General features: G+C 32.0%; 2 protein-coding genes across 8 annotated transcripts in view; one reads left to right on the plus strand and one right to left on the minus strand.

Annotated features, from left to right (window-relative positions):
- Positions 1–13,431, plus strand: part of LOC106662579 — a 39,247-nt gene extending 25,816 nt beyond the window's left edge. Inside the window, exons 2-4 of the mRNA XM_014386770.2 lie at positions 4,576–4,700; positions 4,769–4,892; positions 12,625–13,431. Of these exons, the coding sequence (XP_014242256.1) occupies positions 4,576–4,700; positions 4,769–4,892; positions 12,625–12,719 (344 nt within the window). The 3' untranslated portion in view covers positions 12,720–13,431. The remainder of the gene's footprint in view (positions 1–4,575; positions 4,701–4,768; positions 4,893–12,624) is intronic.
- Positions 1–19,307, minus strand: part of LOC106662577 (DNA ligase 3) — a 120,528-nt gene extending 101,221 nt beyond the window's left edge. For all 7 annotated transcript variants that reach the window (XM_024224884.1, XM_024224883.1, XM_014386767.2 and 4 more), the window contains exon 1: positions 19,166–19,307. The gene's annotated coding sequence lies outside the window, so the exon portion shown is untranslated. The remainder of the gene's footprint in view (positions 1–19,165) is intronic.
- Between the last annotated feature and the right edge of the window lie 4,046 nt (positions 19,308–23,353).

A 23,353-nucleotide genomic window follows, 5' to 3' on the forward strand; every position in this document is an offset into this window, starting at 1 on the left:
ACCAAGAAATTATATTCAATACAGAAACTGAGAGCATAATTTATCATTTTATATCTGTTATTCATTTACGTCATGAAGTAGTTTATAAAGGGCCCTTAACGCTCTATCCGGTCTAAAATTAAAACCATTAATACTATTTTATATAGGTTTTAGTACTGATAAGGCCCATGTAGCTCCACAATTAAGTAAACGGCAATATTAATTTTTGTCCATATAAATCTATAGAAGAACATTACGATATATTACGCAATATGTTTGTCACTGACGGTTGTATTTTATGTTTTTTCGAATTGCCTTTGAACGTGATTGTTTAATTGAAACTTTTACCCTTAAAAATTATCTAACGACGATTTAAAAAGTAATTGTTTAGCAAATTTCGTTTTATTAGGTTAAATCATTGATATAAAAAACCGGTCCTTCAAACTTAGCAAATTTACAATTTCTTCCTCTCTTGACTACGAGCAGTACTGTTACGGGCCTTTCTTGATATATGCCAAGTCTTTTATCCGGTTTGGCACCCGTGCATGTTCACGCTCAATGACATCCTTCTCTCAAACTATCTCATACTTCAAGCTACCTCGACCGGTTTTGACGGTCATTAAAAACTATTCCTTTTCTGCACATATATCTATGCTGGTGTTCCTCAGTGTAGTGTTCGGACCCACTACTTTACCAATGACATCCTAAAACCATCATCCTGATCTTTGCAGACGATACCTCACACTACTTGAGTCTTGATGAGAAAAAAAACACAGAAACATAATATGCGGACAAGGTATCTGGGACTACATCATCGTTTGTCTATTACAGGACTAAAAAATCTCTTTCACGACGTATTTATAAACGCTTAGACTTACCTCTCACAAATGAAGGACTGCTTTGTAACACGAAACGGAAGTGAAGGGTTCAGAAAATATTCCAATATCATTCGCATTCGAACAGACCCAAATAATTCTTTTGAGTAAGATCTCATTACAGCAAGTTTCCTAAATCCTTAAATCCAGAATCTCTCATTCCGACGAATTCTCTCAAACCCTCCACGCTGACTAAAGAGGCGACGGTCGTGGGATCTCCTATCCAGTGACCATGACAGTGATAATGACCCTAGTCTTATTAAACAAGCAACATTGTAATATCTCTGAATAATATCCATAGATGAGAATAACAATCATTTCAGAAACTTTGAAGGCAAAAAGGCTTCCGTGTATTTGATTATTTTTAAAAGTTAAATCCTCAAGGCTAATTCTAACCTTCTTTGCTGGTGTTCTTCAGAGCAGTGTTCGGACCCATCACTTTACCAAGTGCTGACATCCTAAAACCATCATCTTGACCTTTGCAGACGATACAACACCTCACACTACTTGAGTCTTGATGTGAAAAAAATTAACACAGAAACATATTCCCATATAACCTTCATTCCCCGCACAAAGTTCCCTTATCAAGTTTACTTCAATAATATGGAAGAAATTGATTTTTGGCACATATATGAATCATCAGGGTGATCTTTAATTTTTAATTTTATTCTTACTTCAAGCAGAAGATCGAAAGGTTTTTTAAGTGTTCTTAAGCATGAATAAAAGTTTTAAGTTATATATCTTAAATAAAAATTAATTAATTAGAAATATACATTATCTTACATCCTCAATTTAAAATAGTTAAAATTACTTTATTATGCCTTAGTTCAGTATATAATTGGCTATGGTGTTTCATAGAGTGGAACAATTGTTATTTAAATCCATTAATTGTAACTCAAAATTCTCTTTCTAAACCTTTTAGATTCAACAGCAATAAACCGTATGGTATTTTTCAAATTGTAAAATTTAACCAATTGTCTTTACAATGTTCTTGTGTGTATGTCTTTGAAAAATAATCTTTTAGCTGAATCAAACACTGAGTATCAAACAAGACAAAAAGTAATAACTAATGTTTTTATATCCAAAGTAAACTCTAATTTGTACTTTAATTTTTCGTTGAAAAGTTGTTTTTATGTTTCCTTACAATCATAAATTTAACTTTAACATATTTAATTCTCACTGTGATTTCAAAAAATGAATTACTGTAAAAATTTTAAATTTATAATTTGGACTTTCTTTGTGGTACATTTGGCAACATATGTCAATTATTGTATTCTTTAATTTTATTTTACCTTTATTTCATTTATTGAATATACTTTATTTTTTCTCTATTCATTATTTTTATTTTTTATTTCATTTATTTTGTCTTAAACACCTAAGTTCTTTTCATTTAATTTTTAGCAATTTTGTTCACTGACATAACTCCTGCCACCTGTTACAAGCATTGTTTTTAGGTCACGGGAGAAAATGTGCAGATTGGTTAAAACTTGATTAGTATTTTATCCTTAATTTTTTTATCTTTTTCTGTTTTATCTTACTGAATTACTATACTTTTCGTAAATAAAATTATTATTATTATTATCTTGTCTGTTATCGCCGGTTCTTTTCCTTTTTAGTGCGCATGATGTATTATACATATCTACATATCTGAATATATAAGTAATGTTATAATGTAATAGTAAGACTCAAGTGGCGCTGCTATTTATAGGAACATATTTTTTTCTAGTTTATTTTTTAATTTGTTACTGTCAATGTCTGCGTTGTTTTATGTGGTTTCGTCGTCCATTCCTGTTTGAGAAACGTATTATTCAGCGTTGATTTTATGCTGTGTTTGGGTCCTTTGAAAGTTGAAATTTGTGGTTTTGGTTGAGCTGAAAGTGTGTTTTTTATTAGTTTGAATATTTTTTAAGAATTCAACGCTTTTGGAATCAGCTAATACAATTGATTTTTCACACCTCTTCGTGTAATTGTTAAATTTAAACGTTTACAATTGAAAATTACCATATGAGATTAGACGTTTTTCAAACGCACAAGGTTTACAATTTCAGCCAGCTATAATACACAAATATAATTATACCCCAAAGTAAATTGAAAGGTCAGAAACAGATGAGTATTGGTTAGTCAGTATCAAAAAAACTGATTCTTTGCGTTCAAATCCCCCATTCTGAGAACTAAACGGGACGACTGTGTCGATAAAAGAAAGACAAGCTGGTAAAATATTAAAGTTCAATCTGCTAAAGATGTTTCACGGGAAAGGGCAAGAGAAGGATTTCGGCCGGGCGAAAGATAAATAAACTAAACAGATATATCAGGATTGTTTACTTTTAAAAATAAGATATAATATGACATATAAAGAGAATAAAAATGTATCTTATGACTAGAAGTTTAATCAATTTTAAATTTTTTTAAAGAAGCTTTTTATGTAAGCGCTTTCAACTTTAAAATTTAAATAGGCCAATTTTAAATGAACTTAAAATCAGTATAAAATATGAATGAATTGGTTCTAAAAATAAACATCTAGTGATAAATTTGTCTATCGCTGCGCCAACAATAATTATTTATGGTGGTTCACTCATCCCTTGTAATGAGAGGTAGGTGAAGGGAAAATCGACACAAAACAACATTTGTACATATTTTTACGTCAAACGTTAAAAAAAAACCGGAGTCGATTAGCCTATAAACGAGCAACCCTCCGGGCGATAGAGCAAACGAAGTATCCTATTACCGCAGGAATGACGATCTTCTACCTCCGGCACCATGTCTGTTGATTTTGGCCAGTCGAACTGTTGACTCAAGGGAAAGATTTGAACCGTTAAGGAGCCAATCAAACGTTCCCACGCGACGAGAGGGAAAACTGGGATTTTTTCGTTTTTTGCCACATTTAAATGAGATATTTTACATTGCATTCATGAAAAAAGACACATGACCATTGACAAATTGTATAGATTCTTGCCGAACAACAGGTTGTATTTTATCATTTTTGTATTTTCGCATAAAGTGATTTTTCTTGGTGGGTTACATTTTTCCTCAACGTACTCAATCTTGACAAAATGGCTCTAATCATTCTTTTCTTTCTTGCTATTCTGGTTCTCTAATTGCACGATATTTGTATAAGTTCAGAAAAAATTATTTTTTTGAGATTTTTTTATAAAAACGCTTAAAGGTAACACGAAAATATCCCAGGATGGAAGAGTACACTTCATTTATTTGGTACATAAAATCTACCCTACATAATAATTACATCTGGAATTTTGACAATCACTAACAAAACAATTTAGAATTTTAAAAAAGCCCATATAACTTGCATACAAATGATTGTACTAATGAAAAATCACACACGACTATTGAAAAATTGTATAGATTCTTGCCGAACAACAGGTTGTATTTTATTATTTTTGTATTTTCACATAAAGTGATTTTTCTTGATTGGTAACACATATAATAATTACATCTGAAATTTTAAGATTCATTAACAAAAGAATTACAAATTTTAAAAAATCCCATATACAATACTTCAAAAGTATATTAATTTACAATAATAAATAAATACAAGGTGAACTTGGGTCATTAGTAAGACATTTGTTCTGGGCTAAACAAGCTGGCTAAGTTAATTTCATTCAAATTGAGAAACAACCCAATTTTGTACCATTTGTTTTGTAAGTAATTTATAGCTTTTATTATTAACCTTTTTACAAAACTTGTCTTTCTTTCTGACTCCCAGGGGTAGTCAGGCCGGTGTTGATCTGCGCGGTATTATTAGGACTTCTCTCACAAGTCCCTGCATCATCGGAAGAACAGGCGCCACTCACACTCCAAGACATATCCATACTCTTAGACTACCTACAGGTAATGACCGAACTTTCGGCACTAACAGAAAAAGAGCAGAATCACGATAAAAGTGTAAATTGTTGTAGAATAGAGAAACATACGGAAGTGAAAGCCGCCCCGAAGGAGAGCAGCCCTTGACTTATGAAAACATAATTAAGGACGAGATGGAGAACGACCCTGAACAACTACTGACACAGAAAAGGGCAGGATGTAAGTATACCTTGTGACTACATATTAATACAATATTTTTAAGTATATTAAATATTAAGTAAGTATTTTTAAGCTGTTATAAAAAAAAAAACAAGTTTCTTTTTTTTGGCAGTTCAAATACGACAAATAATATCATACAAAATTATTTCACTATTTTCGCAACTAGCTGAGAGTCCTAATACTGAAATAAAACAACAAAACTGTCTTAATTAGTTGGTAATTTTTTGTTCATTAGATAAAAATAAATCTCAGACGATAAAAGATCTTTTAAATCAAATTTAAATTGTTAAAAGAAAAATTACAAGATTAAACGTTTTGGTTACGTATTATAAGTAAAAAAAGTTTTAAAAAAGTAGTACGTAAGTTGGGGGAACTGGTTATATCCCACCTTCACGACATATCTGTTGTGCGGGTTTAGCATTTGTTCGCCCCGTGAAAAGATGTAACCCAGTGTTTCCCAACGTCGGCTTACGAAGGGAGGCAATTTGAGTTTTAAGGGAGGGAAAGAATTTTGAAAATAACTCGTTTAGATTTTTAGTTAACTATGTACCCATTCTCATTCGTTATTTAGTTGAAAAATCATCGAATATAGTAGTTTCTGTTCCCCGTGAAAAAGCTGAATGTATTATCGGGTTATTTCAATCCTCAAGCATTTCTTGCTATTTTTCAATATCCCGTAATAATTACTCTCGGTATCTTTTTTTCACGGCATTTCAGTTAAGGCTTATCGTCATCGCTGTAGTAATTTAAATTCTTGTTCGTTAAAATCTTTGTAAAGTCTCGCTTTTCAGAATTCAGTATATTTTATTAGTGTCAAATGAATGAAAAGTATGTTAAATTATGAAGTTATATTAATTTAGGTTTTAAAGTTCCTAATTCTAGAAAAATGACAAACAATGTTTTTTTTTAATCTCTGAGTAAATTGAGCATTAATATTAATATGCAGATACGAGCTATTCGTGTTTTTATGATAAGGAAAAAACTTAAAACTAAAATTTCAATAAATATTAATTTACACCATAAATGTAATCGTACAAGCTTATATAATTTGTTATCAATACTAGCTTTTGAATATCAACACCTCTACAGTTTAATGCAAATCCATAAATCAATTAATTGAAAATAAGATGTGGCGTTTCGATTTTTATGTACATGTCACGTTCAGATTTAAATGAACCGCCATGCCCCTCCACACATTCAAACAGTGAAAGGAGTATGGGCCAAGAAAAGGGCTATTTTTTTTCAATTCCTAGAACAGATCCCTTTCTGGCTTGTGTGAGTAAACAGCTATTTTTGGTAAAAAGAAAAATTTGGTGTGCACATTATTCAAGTGAGTTAATTTTTATTACTTTGACGTCAAAATAAAAAAATAATCATTGTAATTTAGTTTTAAAAGGGTATATATTTTTATAAAGAAAAATAAAAGAAATAATATTTCATTTTAAAAGCTGTGTTAATATTTTAATTGTATTTTCTAATTTGGTGGTCAAAATTTTAATAATAATAATAATAAATAATAATAATTTCGTTACCTTTCTTTATGGAACTATAAAACGAGAATCAAATTCCATTTTAAAATTAAAGTTTGTAGATTTGAGATAGGTTTGTTATAGGATAAAAGGATTCTTTAAATTAAAAATAATATATTGTCATTTTATGTGAAAATAAATTGTAATTAAAGATTCAAATTTAACAAACATTTGGTGTTGTATTTACTTTGGTTTAAATGAAATATAAAAGGTGCCTGATTGATAAATGAAATAAGTATAGTCAGGTCCGATCGTAAAAACCTCTGGGACCTTGATTTCGGTTTTCCGAATTCAGGGTTGGGCCCAAAAAAAAAGAAGAAGAGACACGCTATATCACATACAAACAATACTGTGCAATTTATAATTCGTATCTTTTTGTATCATAATTTTAATGTTAAATTTATTCGCACATATCTTGATGATCGAGATCAATGAGAGTGATGATTTTCCTGAACAAAACAACACAATATTTTACATGAAATAATATTAATTAGTATTCTGCTATTGAGTTGACTTTGAACGCCTGTCCAGGTCGGTCACGCTAATTTGAGCTCTGCATTAATTTGATTTAAATCGGTGCTAACTGTGTCCTACGGGAGAAGAAACTGTTGCACACGAATTAAATAGTAGCCGTGAATAGTGCTATTAAAGCAGTATCGAGATACGAATAAGTAGTCATTAATTATTAATTGTAATTGCAAAAGTGGATATTGGAATAGATTCTACGGGAAACAGTGAGAAGATCCGTTCCTTGGCAAAGAGGGGAGCAACAGGTGCGTAAGCATTATTCTATTATTGTAGCTAGTATCTGGGTATTTACAATTCTGCCAGTATTAGTTATCAACGAGCCAGATTGATACACTAGTGTGGAAACAATAATTTGAAAACATTCCGCTACACTCAATTCATATATTTATTTAATAGGGATATTATGGAACAGTTGAAACTTCTGAGAGCTGATTTGTGTAAAGAAATGGAGTTAAATAGAAATAAAATTGTTGCAGATATTAAGGAACATACAAATGAAATAGAAAAAAAAATGAACTACATCGATGAGCGAGTCATGCGCCCTGGAAAGAGAAGAAGAAAGAAAAACAATCTTTTTTGGGTTATCGCGTACATTTGCAAATTTAAATGAATTCGAATTTTTTGTATGCAACATAATAAATAAAAAAATGGACTTGAATATCACACCAGATGATTTCGATTTTGTAAGGAGACTGGGAAATTCCAAAGAAGAAAACAGGCAACCAATCCTAATTGGGCTGGTCAAATACAAAACAAAAATATCGATCCTAAGGCAGTCGGCTAAATTGAAGGGAACTAATATTTTTTCCGAAGATTACCCAAAGCAGGTACAGGAAAAAAGAAGAATGCTGCGCCCCCAACTTTTAAAAGCACGGCCGGACGGCAAATATGCGGTAATCAGATATGATAACCTGATAATTAGGGAGCCAATATCAGAAACAACTAAAGAATCACGCAGACAGCAGCTTCAGGAGGAAATAAATGCCCTATGACCTCTCCACCGGAAAAAGTTTCCCTGTCGAAGGGCACCAGAGACGACACAGGAAAACGAGTCAAGTCTGTAGATAGTACGAGCATTAAAGAGTCTCTCAAACGATTTGCTTATGAGTTAGGACCACGAGAGAACGAGCTACTGTCAGGCAAGTCAACTCCACAAGCTCGGACCATGGAGGGGCAAGATAGCAGCTAAAACACAGAATGCTGGATATCCTGGCTTATAACGTACAAGGAATGAAAACGGAAACTGCGGATTCGGATTTGAAAAATTATGTCACAAAATTTGTTGTCTTTCTACTGTTTCAAACATTCATTGAAGAAAATGATTACCAGCGTTTTATTTTGGTTTGATTTACTTTACTTTATCTACACTTATATTATTTAAATTATTGTTTTACGTTGATATGAAGTGTAAAAGAATTTATTAATTGTTTAAAAAGGAATAATATGATTTATGTACAATTGTAAATTAGCCCTAAAGTCATTATTAGTTTGATATTATTATTCTGTCAATGAAATTTTAACTGTAATGTAATGCTATTAGTTTAAAAGAGAATTAATTAATTTAATTATGAAATAAAAGAAATGTAATAGGTCGCAAGGTCAACTCACCCACAACGGTTTGCACAACCAATGGTAATGCATATCTTTACTTTTGTAAATAGATCATAACAACAACATTATGTAACAAAATTGTAAATAATAAAGACATTTATCTAATCTGTCTAATATTTTGCTATTGCGGACTCATATAATTGATTTATCAAGAGAGGGAAAATTAATAGAACTACAGAATACATTCCGAGAATGGTATTGCTTTCTAATAACAATAATTTACATGAGAAAAAATGCATTTTATCTGATATTTTGTTAAATTTGGAAATTTCAACCAAATCAATCGGAGTTTTTCTCTCTTCGAAAAAATAAGGTTTTATCAGGTATAGATACGAATTTCACTGATATTTATTATTTTTTACTTTAGTTGGATATTAATTAATTAATATGTCCGGCAAATATTTTTCGAAGCTCATGTTAAAATGCAAAATGGTAACTATTTTGGGACGAAGTATAATTTGAATCTACTAGATGCCATTTTAAAAACTAATTGGGACACTTAAATCTCAGGTGCTCCAACAAACTCTTTAGCGTCCACCAACACAGTTTTTTTTTATTCTTACTGATGCGATCTTATCACGTTTGATCGCAGCCACTTTATATTTTAAAAACTGAAGAACATCACAAGATGAGTTCCCGATAAAACAATATCACGGTTTTCGGGGTTTTCAAAAAATTTGCTTACTGTGTTTGATCAATTGTTCCATAGTGATTTTCACAATAATTTTTAACTTTATTCAGTGAGCATTTTAATACTAAAGATTATGTACGTTGGGTTTGAGGTGTGGGGCAGAAGGGATTTCAAAAATTGTAAGCGGGACAGGGTACAAAAAAGGTTGGGAAACACTGAGATAACTTCTTGCCAGTATAATAAAAATAAAATAGTTATTTGCAAAGATTAAAAATATATACACAAGCATCATTTTCAACAAATAAAAAATTTGAACAGTAATAAAATAATATTAATATCAATTATCAGCGTTGTTATATTGTAATAATGACACAGAAAAGAGCAGGATGTAAGTATATCTTGTGACTACATACTTATGCAATACTGCATACACATATAAAGAATTTTTAAGTTGTTATTAAATCAAGAAAAACACGTTTCTTTTTTATGGTGGTTCAAATACGACAAATAATATCAGATAAAATTATTTTACTCTTTTCACCGCCAGCTGAGAATACTAATACTGAAATAAATCAACTAAACTGTGTTAATTAATTAGTTGCTAATTTTTTGTTCACCATATAAAAATAATACTCAAATAATAAAAGCTGTTATGCATAAAATTTAAATTATTAAAAGAAAAATTACAAGATTAAACGTTTTGATTATGCATTATGAAAGTTGGGGGAACCGGTTATATCCCACCTTCACGACAAATCTGTTGTGCGGGTTTAGCATTGTTCGCCCCGTGAAACGTGGCCAATCGCCAGCGTAATAAAAATAAACTAATTATTTGCACAGATTACAAACTTATAAACGCATCATTTTCAACAATAAGATTCACAAATTAAAGTTTTTCACAGTAATAAAATAATCAGCGTTGTTATCACAATAATGACACAGAAAAGAGCAGGATATGTTTATCTTGTGACTACATACTTAAACAATACTGCATACACATATAAAGTATTTTTAGGCTGTTATTAAACAAAAAAAAAACATTTCTTTTTTATGGTGGTTCAAATACGACAAATAATATCAGATAAAATTATATTATTCTTTTCACCGCCAGCTGAGAATACTAATACTGCGATAATTCAACTAAACTGTATTAATTGATTAGTTGCTAATTTTTTGTTTACTACATAAAAATAATGCTCAAATAATAAAAGCTGTTTTACATAAAATTTAAATTATTAAAAGAAAAATTACAAGATTAAACGTTTTGATTATGCATTATGAAAGTTGGGGGAACCGGTTATATCCCACCTTCACGACAAATCTGTTGTGCGGGTTTAGCATTGTTCGCCCCGTGAAACGAGTCAACTCGCCATTTTAATAAAAATAAACTAATTATTTGCACAGATTAAAAACATATAAACGCATCATTTTCAACAATGAGATTCACAAATTAAAGTTTTTCACAGTAATAAAATAACCAGCGTTGTTATCACAATAATGATACAGCAAAGAGCAGGATGTAAGTTTATCTTATGCCTACATAAAATATTTTGAGTTGGTATTAAACCAAGAAAAACACGTTTCTATTTTGTGGTGGTTCAAATACGACAAATACAATATATTAATTACTATATACACAACCAAGACAAGAGGGGAAAAACTGCCCATTGCAATACTTCAATGATACTTTTTTTTTATTTAATGGAGACTATTTTCATTAACGGTGACACTGTTACTGAATAGCAGATCTTGCGGCTATCGCCTCTTCAGTCGTCGAGGAGGGTTTGAGGAATTGTCCGGATGCAAGTTTTTGGATTTGAAGGTTTATGGTTGTTTTGTTATATTTTCGGTAACGGTAGCGGATTTACGTCTTGAAGAAAAGGAATATTTAGGTCTGTTTGGGTTGTTACGTTGGACAAATAAAATGGAGCATCAAAGATTTGTCTGAGGGTCAAAGGTTCGGCAGTCTTGATGAGACGGATAATGGAACTTTTGGCTGAACCCCATATTTCCAGTCAGTAAGTCCACACCGGCTTCACTAAAATATTTTTAAAGCAGCCAGTACGTTAGTGCGTTGGTAAATATTTCGTAAAAGTTCTCTGTATCGTGTCTTAACTTCTTGTCGTTTCAGCGGCGTGTTCCAAGTCAAGCGTTGTTCGAGGTCCTAGATACCGCAACTTGTCCACAGTTGAGAGATTATTGAAACAAACTTGAGCACTCTTTCAGAGAGCGAAGGCTACGTGGGTAGATTTTTCTCGGTTCTTTCACACCTAGACGAGTAAGATTCAGTGTTGAAGGTTTCGAGTGTAAATTACTGGATTAGAGTTTCTTGAGAGGATCGATTACGGTGATTTGAGGATGGGATGGGAGGTCAGCACTTGGTACGTTTTATTTCCAATTAGTCTAATCTCTGAGTTTTTTAATTGTAATTTTTTCTGACATAGTTAACCTTTAATTCAGAATGTTTACCTGTACTGTTTGTTTACATATTTTCCGTAAACTAAATTTTTAGACCAACTAATATTATTCGTTTATAATCTATGTATTACTAATTTATAAATTAATAATGCAAAATACAATACCCGTTTCACGGGGCGAACAATGCTAAATCCGCACAACAGATTTGTCGTGAATGTGGGATATAACCTGTTCACCCAACTTTCAAAATTCATAACCAAAACGTTTAATCTTGTAATTTTTCTTTTAATAATTTAAATTTTATGTAAAACCGCTTTTATTGTCTGAGATTTATTTTTATATATTTTTAATATTACGAGCTAACTTTTTACAATCAAACAACCCAACAAAAATATTATAAACTACTTTTCACAATCCAGTAAGAAGAACGTAGACAAGAAGAAAAGGCCGAAGAAAGCCTAACTGTGATATTTACTGTCTCTAATATACGATTCTCTGAGAGAAGTCAGAATAATTTCTACTTATAAAACACAAAAACTATTGTAATAACTACCGACGTTGGATTGCCAATTGTAATGTAACATTTATCGGTGATACTTGGTCAAAAAATATCTGATATATAATAACCTTGAAATATATGCACAACAAAGGCAAAAAAACCATTATTTGGTCAGCCTAGCCTGGCTGCTTTGGTCTGAAAGACCCCTTTTCAAACGCAGCATGCTAAATCAACCAAGATCAATTAGGCAAGATGGTCTGACAGGTAATCGGGAAAAAGCGAGAATAGGGTGAATCTAATGAAACGACCAAGCTAAAATGTTCATCGCAAACAAAGAAACGAAAGAAGAAATCTCACAACAACTGAAAATATTGAGAGTTTCTTGTTGGTGGTTTTCTGAGCGATTAACTTGGCTATCTTGGGCTTGACCGGCCAAAACAGCGAGGACAGGCGGACCATGATGACCAAAAACTATCAAACCGCATTAAAATATTTTTATTTGTATTTGTGTTTCAGATATGGCGCTATGCCACTTCAAGATTTGCAACATGGGGAGGAAGAGGACGTACTCGGATATATTCAGAAAGAGAAAAATGTGGCCAAGGCTGTAAAATTGCGTTTTTTTTGTTTATTTTCGGTTGTTAACATTCTAATAACATTTCGATTTGTTTATATTAAAGCCGTTTATCTCAATTTTCTTTTTCCTGTTTCCGTGTGAAACACAGTTCTGCCGTATTTTCCCCGGGAGGACAGTGAGTCACGCCAATTCGGCCATTACCACATAAATGAAAACGATAATAATTAATAATTTTATTAAGATATAACTGTTTCTCAGTAATATCAATATTATATAATTGTTTTGTAATCATTTTCAGAGAATTTTGTGTCCCTGTGTCTTATTTTCGAAATTATTATAAATAGACATTTTGTCAGTTAAGTTATATATAAAATGTATAAAAGAAAAAACATACTTGTTGTTTTCTTTCTTTTATCAATTCACCCGATATGATCTTATATTCGATGTTGCCGCCTATGTATTTGACTGAAGAGTATAAATATTACTAATAAAGCATTTTAAAAATGACTGACGCCGACTATTTGTAACTTTAATTTTACAACCTGAATAACAAAACGTGTATAGCTTTATAAAATGTAAAATAACCTGGACCGAGGACAGCGGAAAATGCAGGAAATATCGCCATCCTACCGTGTAGATTCAATACCTCGCATTCTCGGATCACTGACCACTTTCACATCGAACTGAACATCAGCAAAATTACTTTTAGATTAAAACATTACCCACGTACATTTATGGAAATGAAAGTTTATATACATATTTATTTATGCATCTCCTCGTTTATTTTCAACTTTATTTAAATGTTCATTGAGCCGATTACTATCTTCCTATACTGACTGACATTTTAACGTTGTTGTTTTTTTTCTAAAGAATACTACTTTATATTTATAGATCCGGACTTGTTTTTAACATCTTTACGCAATATTATCAAATGTTTTTGTACAATATGGTTAAGTATGATCTCATGTTGCGTGGCCTCAACTTGGTTTATAATCGTCTTTGCTCCCTAAGCTTCTCAGGCATGTCTGAAATAAACTTAATTGGAAATTTATTATTTTTCAACCATTCTTCGATTTCAAGACTACATATTCGAAGGAAAGTACACGCCATCGTCGAAAAACAGAAAGGTTTTCACTAATACGCATTTTAATATTTACCGTACTGATGACAATTTTCTTATTTTTTACACTATATCACTACAATGCTAGAGTGTTATAGCATAACAAAAATAGAAAATTAATCCAGTAATTAAACTCGCGATGCCTTTGGCGTTTTAGGCGTTAAAGGATTGTCAGAAAGAGTACGGGATGAAAAGCGTGGTTTTTTGGTTTTTTTTTTTTTGGGGGGGGGGGGAGTTAAAGTCTGTATCGACTTCTTGCAGTTTCGAGATAAGATTTGAAGGTCAGTCTGGATGGTAAGGATGGGTACGAAAAACGGTGCTTGGGCAATGGATAAACGATTTTGGACTGGAGTGACCGAGTTCTTTCGAAGTGGCAACGCTAGGTTAAACCCAACAGTTCAATTCCAGATTGCTTGTAGTAATTAGGTGTTTGTTTTGTAGTGAGATTAGATCTGTTAAGAAACAGTATTTTGAGTATTTTATATCATCAGTTCTATTCTTTTGAGTCGAGTGTGAGGGCTGAAAATAAGTCTTTTGTTGATGTACCCAAGTAGCAGATGACATCGGTATAGATTGGAGAAGTGATATAGCGAAGGGTGAAGGCTTTTGCAAGGCTTTGACATTGCCTTGAGTTTGATCCTCCATTTCCTGAACCATACTTCCAAACAGGACAGATGGTCCTGGAGGTGTCTAAGTGTGAGTCGATGTTTGCTGAAAGGAGGGCGTTATCGTCTATTATAGTAGTGCGTTACTAGATAATGGGACCAGGGATGCCGCCTTGCGGAACACCTGCTTCGGTTAGGATAGGGTGGAAGATGTTCTGATTTGTACTTGGAAGTATACCTATCAGAAAGATAGTATTTTAGGATAAGCTAATAAATGAATGGATGGATACCCTTGAGCTTGCAGAGGAGTGGGTGCCACACTCGATCGGAGGCTTCTCGATACGTCTAGGAAGAAACGATTTGAAGTTTGATGGCAAAATGTTGAAATGTAAAATAACTATAGAATTATATCTTATCTACATTTCTCAACACTTTAATGTAGTTTTTTAATAGGATTGCCTTGACTTTTATTTCTATCAAGGTCTCACCAAACAAAGGACACTTAAATGTTTTGAATGTTAAATTGTAGCTCGCATTTAGTCATTGCAAGAATCACAAAGTAAATATATACATATTAGCTGAAACGTAAAAACAAAACAATTTAGCAATTTGAACAAATTTCCCCCGCCTATTCCACTGAACCTATCAAATAAAATATCAGTCGAAAACATTCTACTAGCATCACGAAGAAATTGGGTTGCATAATGGGCTCTTGTGAAAAGAAGAGGACGTGAAGACCTATAGATGAAAAGGTTATTTAATTTAAAACAAGAGAAAGGGCTGTTGCATAAAATACAGAAGCCCGACAATTAAAATTTGTCCAACAATGCCAATAGTCAATTAGCAAACTTATTAAATTAAAAACGGACAGTCCGCGTAAATATTGATATCGATCAAGTAATCCTTTCTGAAATGAATATTAGTACAACTTAGTTAAAACGAGACTCGAAGCACCAAAAGTGACAGACGTCAGTTACCTGTGTTACCCATGTATCAATATTTCTTATATTGTCTCAATCACAACAAATTGAAATAATTTTTCCACTTTTTAAATATCTCACAGGATTACTACACTTATTTCCGTACCCCAGAAATGTTCACTACCCTTTAAGCTAATTCAGTTCTTTCCGGGGTTCCATTTCAAGTTTACCTAGACGTTAGTCCCGTCTTTCCAAAGTGGATCTTATTTCCGGGCTAATGCTTTGCAGCCTCATAAGACATGTTCCAATGTCTCTTCTCTTTCATGGGAGAGTAGGCAAGTTTCTGTCTCAGCTTTTGTTATGCATTCTCAGATAACTTTGAGCTGAAAATGGAGGAGTCTAAACTTTCAATGCAGCTTGACTGTCTGAGAATATGTATGTAATATCTGTGTACCAATTAGTCCCTTTTTAAGTATTTCTTGTGCACAGATTGCATGGATTTTAGCTTCGAAAATTAATGTTGAGAGGCCTAGAGGTTTCGCTAGGTCAAAACTAGGACTCCTAGCCTCCTTGTTCCATTTCAGATTCACCTGTGTACCATAATAAGGCCCCTCTATTTATTTTATTATGATTATGATAAATATATATGTACTATATTTTATATTATTTTTTAATAAATATATACATATTATATTTATATGTATTGTCCCTTTATTTTTTAATTATTCCAAGCATCTCTTGTAATTTAACAGGATACACAAACATTTATGCACCACCGTTACCGGGGCATGGTTAGATTAGGGTGAGTAGGGTTAGGGTCAGGTTTTAGGACGGGTCCATCGTGCAATTTTCTTTATTATCTAGAACTCTTCATTAAGCTTTCAATTTTTTTAAGATCCCAAAGCTTTATTAAGAACTACAGGGTGTATCCTTCGGGGCTTTCCTACTTCCAAAAGTACGAAGTAAAGTAAAATAATTCTTGTCGTCCTTTTACAGAAAGGCTTATCGTATAAACACATTGGGTATCGCCGGCGAGGCATAAGCCCGCTTTACAATATATTTTTCATGCCATTATCAATGAAAACCCTATGGGCTTTACCGGGATTCGAACCCAGAATCGCTCCAGACGAATCTCAGCCAATATAGGTCTTCAACCAAGAAGATCACCTCTGTTTTTCTTTCTGACAATATCTACAAAGGCATATTTCCTCGAATATACATATGTCCAGTCATCAGTCCTACTATCATTCTAGTCGTAACACGTCCTAGTATTCTGCCCTTAGTTTCATCCTTGGCCGTTTGATGAATTTTCTCACAAGCCTCTTTCCTGAAATACAATTTCATTGAAACGAGGATTTATTCTTAACTAATTGTCTCATGGATCTGTTTTTTGCAATCTGATAAAAGTGGCAATAGTGGCTGATGGAATACCATAAAGTGTTTAATGTATCAGTACCTGTCTGATAATAATAGTCAATTTTCAGGAATTTGTCCAACTCTAGGAGAGATTAGAAAAGCGAACATTTCTTAATCCATGCAAGTAAATAAATAACTTGTTAATAGGACAAAATTTAAGGAAAAGAACAGATTATTTTTCTGGTTGAGAACTCTAATGATAAATACACATTTTCCTTGAGCAACGCAATAAATAATGCATACACTACAATAAAAATTATATCAAAAATAAATGTAATATTTTATTCTCTCTGCTACGACAATTTGTATAATATTAATGAATAATAAATTAGGAAAAGGATACTTGGCTGATTTAAGAAGAATGGTAACCTTTTATTCTTTGTTGTATATATTATTTTCTTCTTATTAGCATATATTCGTTCTAAGAAAATTTAAAATTAATAATAATTACAAATTTTGAATTCTTCTTTTCTTCGTGTTCATTGCCCTTCTTTTTTTATAGTTCAATTTGACATTAAGCAAGTTTAGAAGTTTAATATTATTTTAAGAGTTCACGCTAAAATCTAAACTTGGATTTTTTTATTAGTTTTTTAAAAAAATTTACATATTTTTTAAGATTTTGTTTTAATGTCGGGATATAATATGGACATTTGGTTGTAATCAGTTTTTTTATTTAGTTTTTTCACTATTTTTTGTATGCGCTATAAGATTTGTCTTTTGAAAGGGTTTTACTCAAAATGCATAATACTCTGAGTGAGAAAATGTAAAGACATTATTTATTACATTCTTTAAAATATAAAAATAAAATAAATAAATAAGGTTTTAGAACAACATTTTCTTTATCGTGCCAACGTTTCCATCTTTATTGAGATCATCTTCAGTGCTCAAAGTGATTGTTTCCGTGTAGATGTGTCATTCTTGTCTGTAGTGTTGAGAGTCAAATTAAAAAAGATGATTTGAGAGTAAGTTTAATAATCCGCCTGAGTTTTTTTAGTGTGCCAACAAGCGATTAGTTTTTTTTTTTTTTTTGTTTTTTTAATATTTATATCCAAATAGTTTATTCTATTTTTTCTCTAATATAAACGTTATATTTTTAGGGTATGTCCATGTGTTTGGATGTATGACAAAAAAATGTATGAAATGTATTTTGTGAATTTTAAAATACAAATATATCATCAATATACACTGCCCATCAGAAAAACCAAGCACCTGGTTTTTGCACGAAAAAATGGGCAACTTTGGAAATATATATTTTCACAGACTTGCGTTAGGCCTCATTTTTTTAGAATTTTTTTCACTGGACAAGATGGCGTTTAAAATGTTTTTTTAGCTACAATCATTCATCAGTAAATTCAAAAATCCTGGAACGTGTCAATTTTTGCACTTTTAACGAAATCTTCAAATTGAGCTGTGGAGCCCGAAAATCGCCCTGGAGCGACGCCCTTTAGCGACCTAGGGCAGGTCTGTGGCTTTAAAGGCTGAGAAAATATGCATTTCCAAAACTAGCCCTTTTTTCGTGCAAAAACCAGGTGGTCGCTTTTTTTATGGACAGTGTATTTGATTAATTTTATATTAATTGATCCTTTTTATCTAAGGTTTTTGGTTGAGATGAAAAACTAGTGCCACGAGCGGGATTCGAACCCATGACCTTCGGCTGTCATTTCAACTTTAATTTTTCATCTCAACCAAAAAACTTAGATAAAAAAGAATAATTAATTGGAATAATTAATATGGTCAATTATGACCACTATGCAAATATAGATTGTATTTAATATTGATTCAATATANCTTATTTAAGTTAAGGAAAAAACTACATGATATTTTTATTTTAACTGTAATAATAAAAATTTTAAATATAAGCGCCAAACGGCATATATAACAGTTTCAAAATTGTAACCTCCGATAAAAACAAGAGCCCTTGTTGACATTTGTGCCGGTTTTTTTTTTCATTTTTTAGCGTATTTCCTTTAAAAAATTAAAAACTGTTTTCGTATTTTAGCATTAAAGGTAAATTTTAATAATAAAAGAATTATACAAAAGATTTAAATAATTGGTAAAAAGAATAATATGAAATGAAAATATTTTCCAGAAAAAAAATTATGTATGTTCTTGAAAATAGGACAGGACAAACAGCCTAAATAGTTTTCAACCATTCAAACAAAATTTATTCAACCACCTTCAAAAAATCCCTAAAAATAAGAAAATTATTTGTATTTATTGATGCAGATAGTGATATGCGTACGTAAACCCAACTTTAGGATTATCTCTAATTATTTGATCTTATAATATCAACAACATATTCTTTCGAGATTCTACTTTATAAATAAGTGCACTAAATTGTTTGATGATTTGTCACTTATTGTTGTTGGTGGTGATGTGGACACAAATTAAAGTTTATTTTAGAAAAAAAAAGACTTACCTTTGGTATTTTACTGTTATGCAAATGTACTCAGCTTAGACTGCTACAAATAAATACACGACATACAACATACAACATAAAATCTCGTTGATGGTAAACAAACACCAGCTGTAAAACGTGCCGTTGCAAAAACAAACAGGCAAATCGATAAGCGAACGAATCGACTTGGGTTGAAGTCAACGTCATATCTTGATGATAAGGAGGTAGTCATAGTAGATAAACGTTTAATTTTTGTCCTTTCGTTGTATTGGGTTTTCGAATTGCAACGGTAATCCAGTTTAAAATCAACCAGTGAGTCCTGTTTACCTTAAACTCGATTTGAAATAATCAATTCAAAGAACTCAACATTTTTTTCATTCAACTTAAGAAAAAGAAAACCGAATAAAGAGCAAGTAACTCTATTAAGTACGGTGTTCCTCAGGGCTCTGTATTAGGACCAGTTTTATTTTTGATTTATATAAACGACCTCCTGGAGGAAGTTAGATTTAAAGGCACAATGACAGTGTTTTCTGTTGACATTTCTATTCAGTTTTCTGGTAGTAGTTGGGGAGACAGATTCAAATGCAAGCAGACATGAGTCTAGTTAGTAAATGGTTTGCACATAATTGTCTAACATGGAGACCGATATCAAAATATTGATGATTTTTGATCGTTGATTGTTAAATTTAGTCGTTTCAGAGGTGATTGTAATCAAGTTGCACCAATTGCTTTAACATTGAACAAATAAGTCATATCAAATACTTGGGACTAATTATTGAAGAAAGATTAAACTGATGTTGATAAGGTCCGGAAAAATGTACAGTTCGGGTAGAGGCAAATTTATTTTCTTTGAGAGGTCTTCTATTAAAGGTCTACTATACCCTGGTTCAATCACATATCCGGTATGGATTGGGGAGGTGTATACGCCAGTGTGAAAGACCGGATAGTCAAAACACAAAAAAAATAGAGCTTTGTTTTACAAGGGGAAAATAGAATACTCGCTTCCAAAAAATACAATATTTTACCACAACATTACCTTTTTGTATATAGAGTATTAAAACTTTAAATTCTAAATTGAGGAACCCAATGCAGTATGTACTGTCTCATCCTAAAACCTCTCTAGTGCTAAAAAGTTTCTTGTACAAAGGCCCCAAATGGGCTCTTAAACCTTCAGAAAGCATAAAAAAATGTTTTAATTTGAAGACAAATTCAATACAAATTGAACAATGGCTCTTCAAGCAACTAAAGTCTCATATCAAATAATACAATTAGGCATATATCTATATTTAATTTAACCTCTATTAATTCCCCAATGTTTTATGTTCATTCTTTAAAAAAATTGAGGCAGATAGCCCTAAACTAGGACTTCCTCTAGGGTACCTATAGCACCAATTTTTATTCTTTTGTTTTGAAACAGTCAACTCTTGATTATTCGAAATCCAAGAGACAACAAAAATAATTTGACTTATCAACAGGAAAGAAAATTAACTAACATAAAATTCCAGAAAATTTAAAATTGAGATGTCAGTACCTAAATAAATATGTTGGAACAAACATATGTTATTAAACTTACAATTATAAAGCATTATTTCAAGTAAATTCTTATAAGTCGTTGAAATAAGGTGTTGAAATAGTTAAAAAAATAATATTGTATTTTGCAATTGCTTAATAAATAAAAACTCGCATAATAAATAGTTATTGTGTGTATATTTTACAAACACATATTTATACAATTATAAATTGATTGTAATAAAAAGTCAAGCAGATGCTGTTAATTTTGTTAAAATAGTGTAAGAGAAACAGAGTAGCAGAAGATTAGACATGGATCCACTGGCGGTAATTTGTGACTGTTGTTTTAATTGTGATCCTCTTATTTAGGATTTCTAGTTATATCATTTTAATATTAAAAGTTGGTATGCATTTTTACAAATTATTACTTGTATTTTGCATGTATAAAACATGGTAAAAATAATGAAAAAGTGAAAATAGATCAACTGAAAAATTGAATGCATTATTATTATTATTATTATTATTATTGAATACATTATTTTAAAAAATTGTACGCCAGTTTTTGTTTCAATGTAAATAGCGTCCTTTGTCTAAATGATTTTCCATTTGCTTGTTGAAAACACATTGGCACTAACTGCCGAACAATAGAGAAAATTCTAAGAAACTTTAAGCTGTAAGGAAATAAACAATAAATGGAAATTTAGAGGAATTTACAAAGAAAAATATTTAGTATTGTCGAGTATATCAAAATATACAGCATGTTTTTCATTTGCCAAAGTGACCTACTGAAGAGTATGTATTATCAAGAAATTCAAATTATCAAGTTTAATATTAACAAGAGTCGACAATTGCAGTTTTATAATTTAAGTTTTAGTTTAAACATATTTTCATCTATTTTCATATTGATGTATATACTCATCTGTTTATTTACTGAATAAAATAAAGATGGTGGGGAAAAAAAAGTAATGGAGGCCTGGTGAAGAGAACAGTCATAAACAAAAGGTAAATGATGCATTTCCTTGTCAGGGATCATGGTGTTACGACCAAGGAGACCTGCATCCGCCTGGGAATGCAAATTTCATCTGAGAGGGTATAAAACCTCTAGAGCGGTGCAGTCCCATCTGGGAGGTAGTGGCTGTATTGTTAAGAGAAAATATACAGGCGCATGAGGGTTTTAGGAAAAACAAATAAATACGGACATCCATGGTATCACAGTCGAAGTAGCGGACATGCTCTGTCTACCTTCCACCAGACTGACTACCATATGGCAGTTAAATTTCTGTCCTGATTGAGTGACCGTCCTAACAATTATGGTGTTACACAAAACCTTATTTGAAAAAAAAAAAAAAATTGGAATTACACATATCCCTAACTAATCAGTATATTTTTCTTCAGAGATGAGTAAGTTAGAGGGAAAATTGTAAAAATTCCAAAAAAAGAGTTCAGCTTCAGTTTAACAAAACATTTTGACCTCTTGAAGCCTGTAATGCCTATCATAAACCCTAACAAATGCCCTACAGTTCATTATCATTCAGTGAAAAACCTCTCGATGGTAATAAGTATTCATTCCTTCATGTACTCCCTATCGGTTAGTATTATAAGACCAGATAACTTGGTATGTAAAGTGTGTGCGTATCAGTTTTGAGGAGTCCAATTCCCTGAAGGACAAACATAAGCCCATTACATTATTAAAACCAGGCAATCGAAAGTCCCTTTATGGCAGTAGAAACGTAGTATTTTAATGGTTATTTTAGCTGTTTTGACTCAATTTTAACATAGGACTTACATGTCAATAAACTGTAAAGTCTAGTTTAAATAAAAAAGCGTTTGGACCTCTCAAAGCCTTTAATGCTTGAAATAAAGCCTCAAAAAATCTCTAAAGATTACACAGTTAAAGTTATTGGCATCTCAGTAGTCGTAAGAGTGTGACTTCATATATTCCATATCAGTTATTATTTAAAGACCAGATAATAGTATATAAAGTGGAATTAGACAGGGACAGGAATTTATTCTCCTTCAAGATTGGCATTTGGTGCCTGAATCTGTTTTTTTGTTATACTGTATATCAATGGATATCCTGAATTAGGCATGGGAATTTATTCTTTTATTCTTGCTTCAATGTGGCATGGAGGTACAATATCCTGGAAAGAGAACCTACATAGCATAAGTTCGTTAGTTTTTTTTTTAAATCAACCCTCGGGGTGGTGGTGTTTTTGAAAAAAGCCCGTTTGTAAGTATGTCGGGTTCGAATGCAGGGCCGCTGGATTCGAACCTGGGACCTTCACCTTACAGTGATGAGTGCCGTGTTAAGGCCTAAACCGTTGCGGCCACCGACGCCCCTCCTTTGTTACTTTATTATCAGCAGACTAACAAAGATCACTAGTACCTTAGTGTCATCTAAAGATTTTGTCCCCTATTTTTCCAACAAAGACTTTTATATCTGTCACTGGTGATTTCCATCCTTTATGTGGTTGTTTAAGAAAGTCTTTGGTTAAAGATGACACCTAGATGTCTTTTTTTTAAGGGACTTCAGCTCCATTTGAAACAATTGGCTAGGTTTCTAGGCCTTTTCCTAAAGCCCTTTTCTTGGTTAAGGGAACCACGATCATTTTATTAAGGTTTATTGACAACCCTTTATTTTTGCATGACCAGAATGTTAGGTTGAGTATGTACTACACCCTCTTTATGATGACTGTAGTT

Source organism: Cimex lectularius, unplaced genomic scaffold (genome assembly GCF_000648675.2).
Source record: "Cimex lectularius strain Harlan isolate CLEC.00 unplaced genomic scaffold, Clec_2.1 scaffold43, whole genome shotgun sequence".
Classification (NCBI taxonomy): domain Eukaryota; kingdom Metazoa; phylum Arthropoda; class Insecta; order Hemiptera; family Cimicidae; genus Cimex; species Cimex lectularius.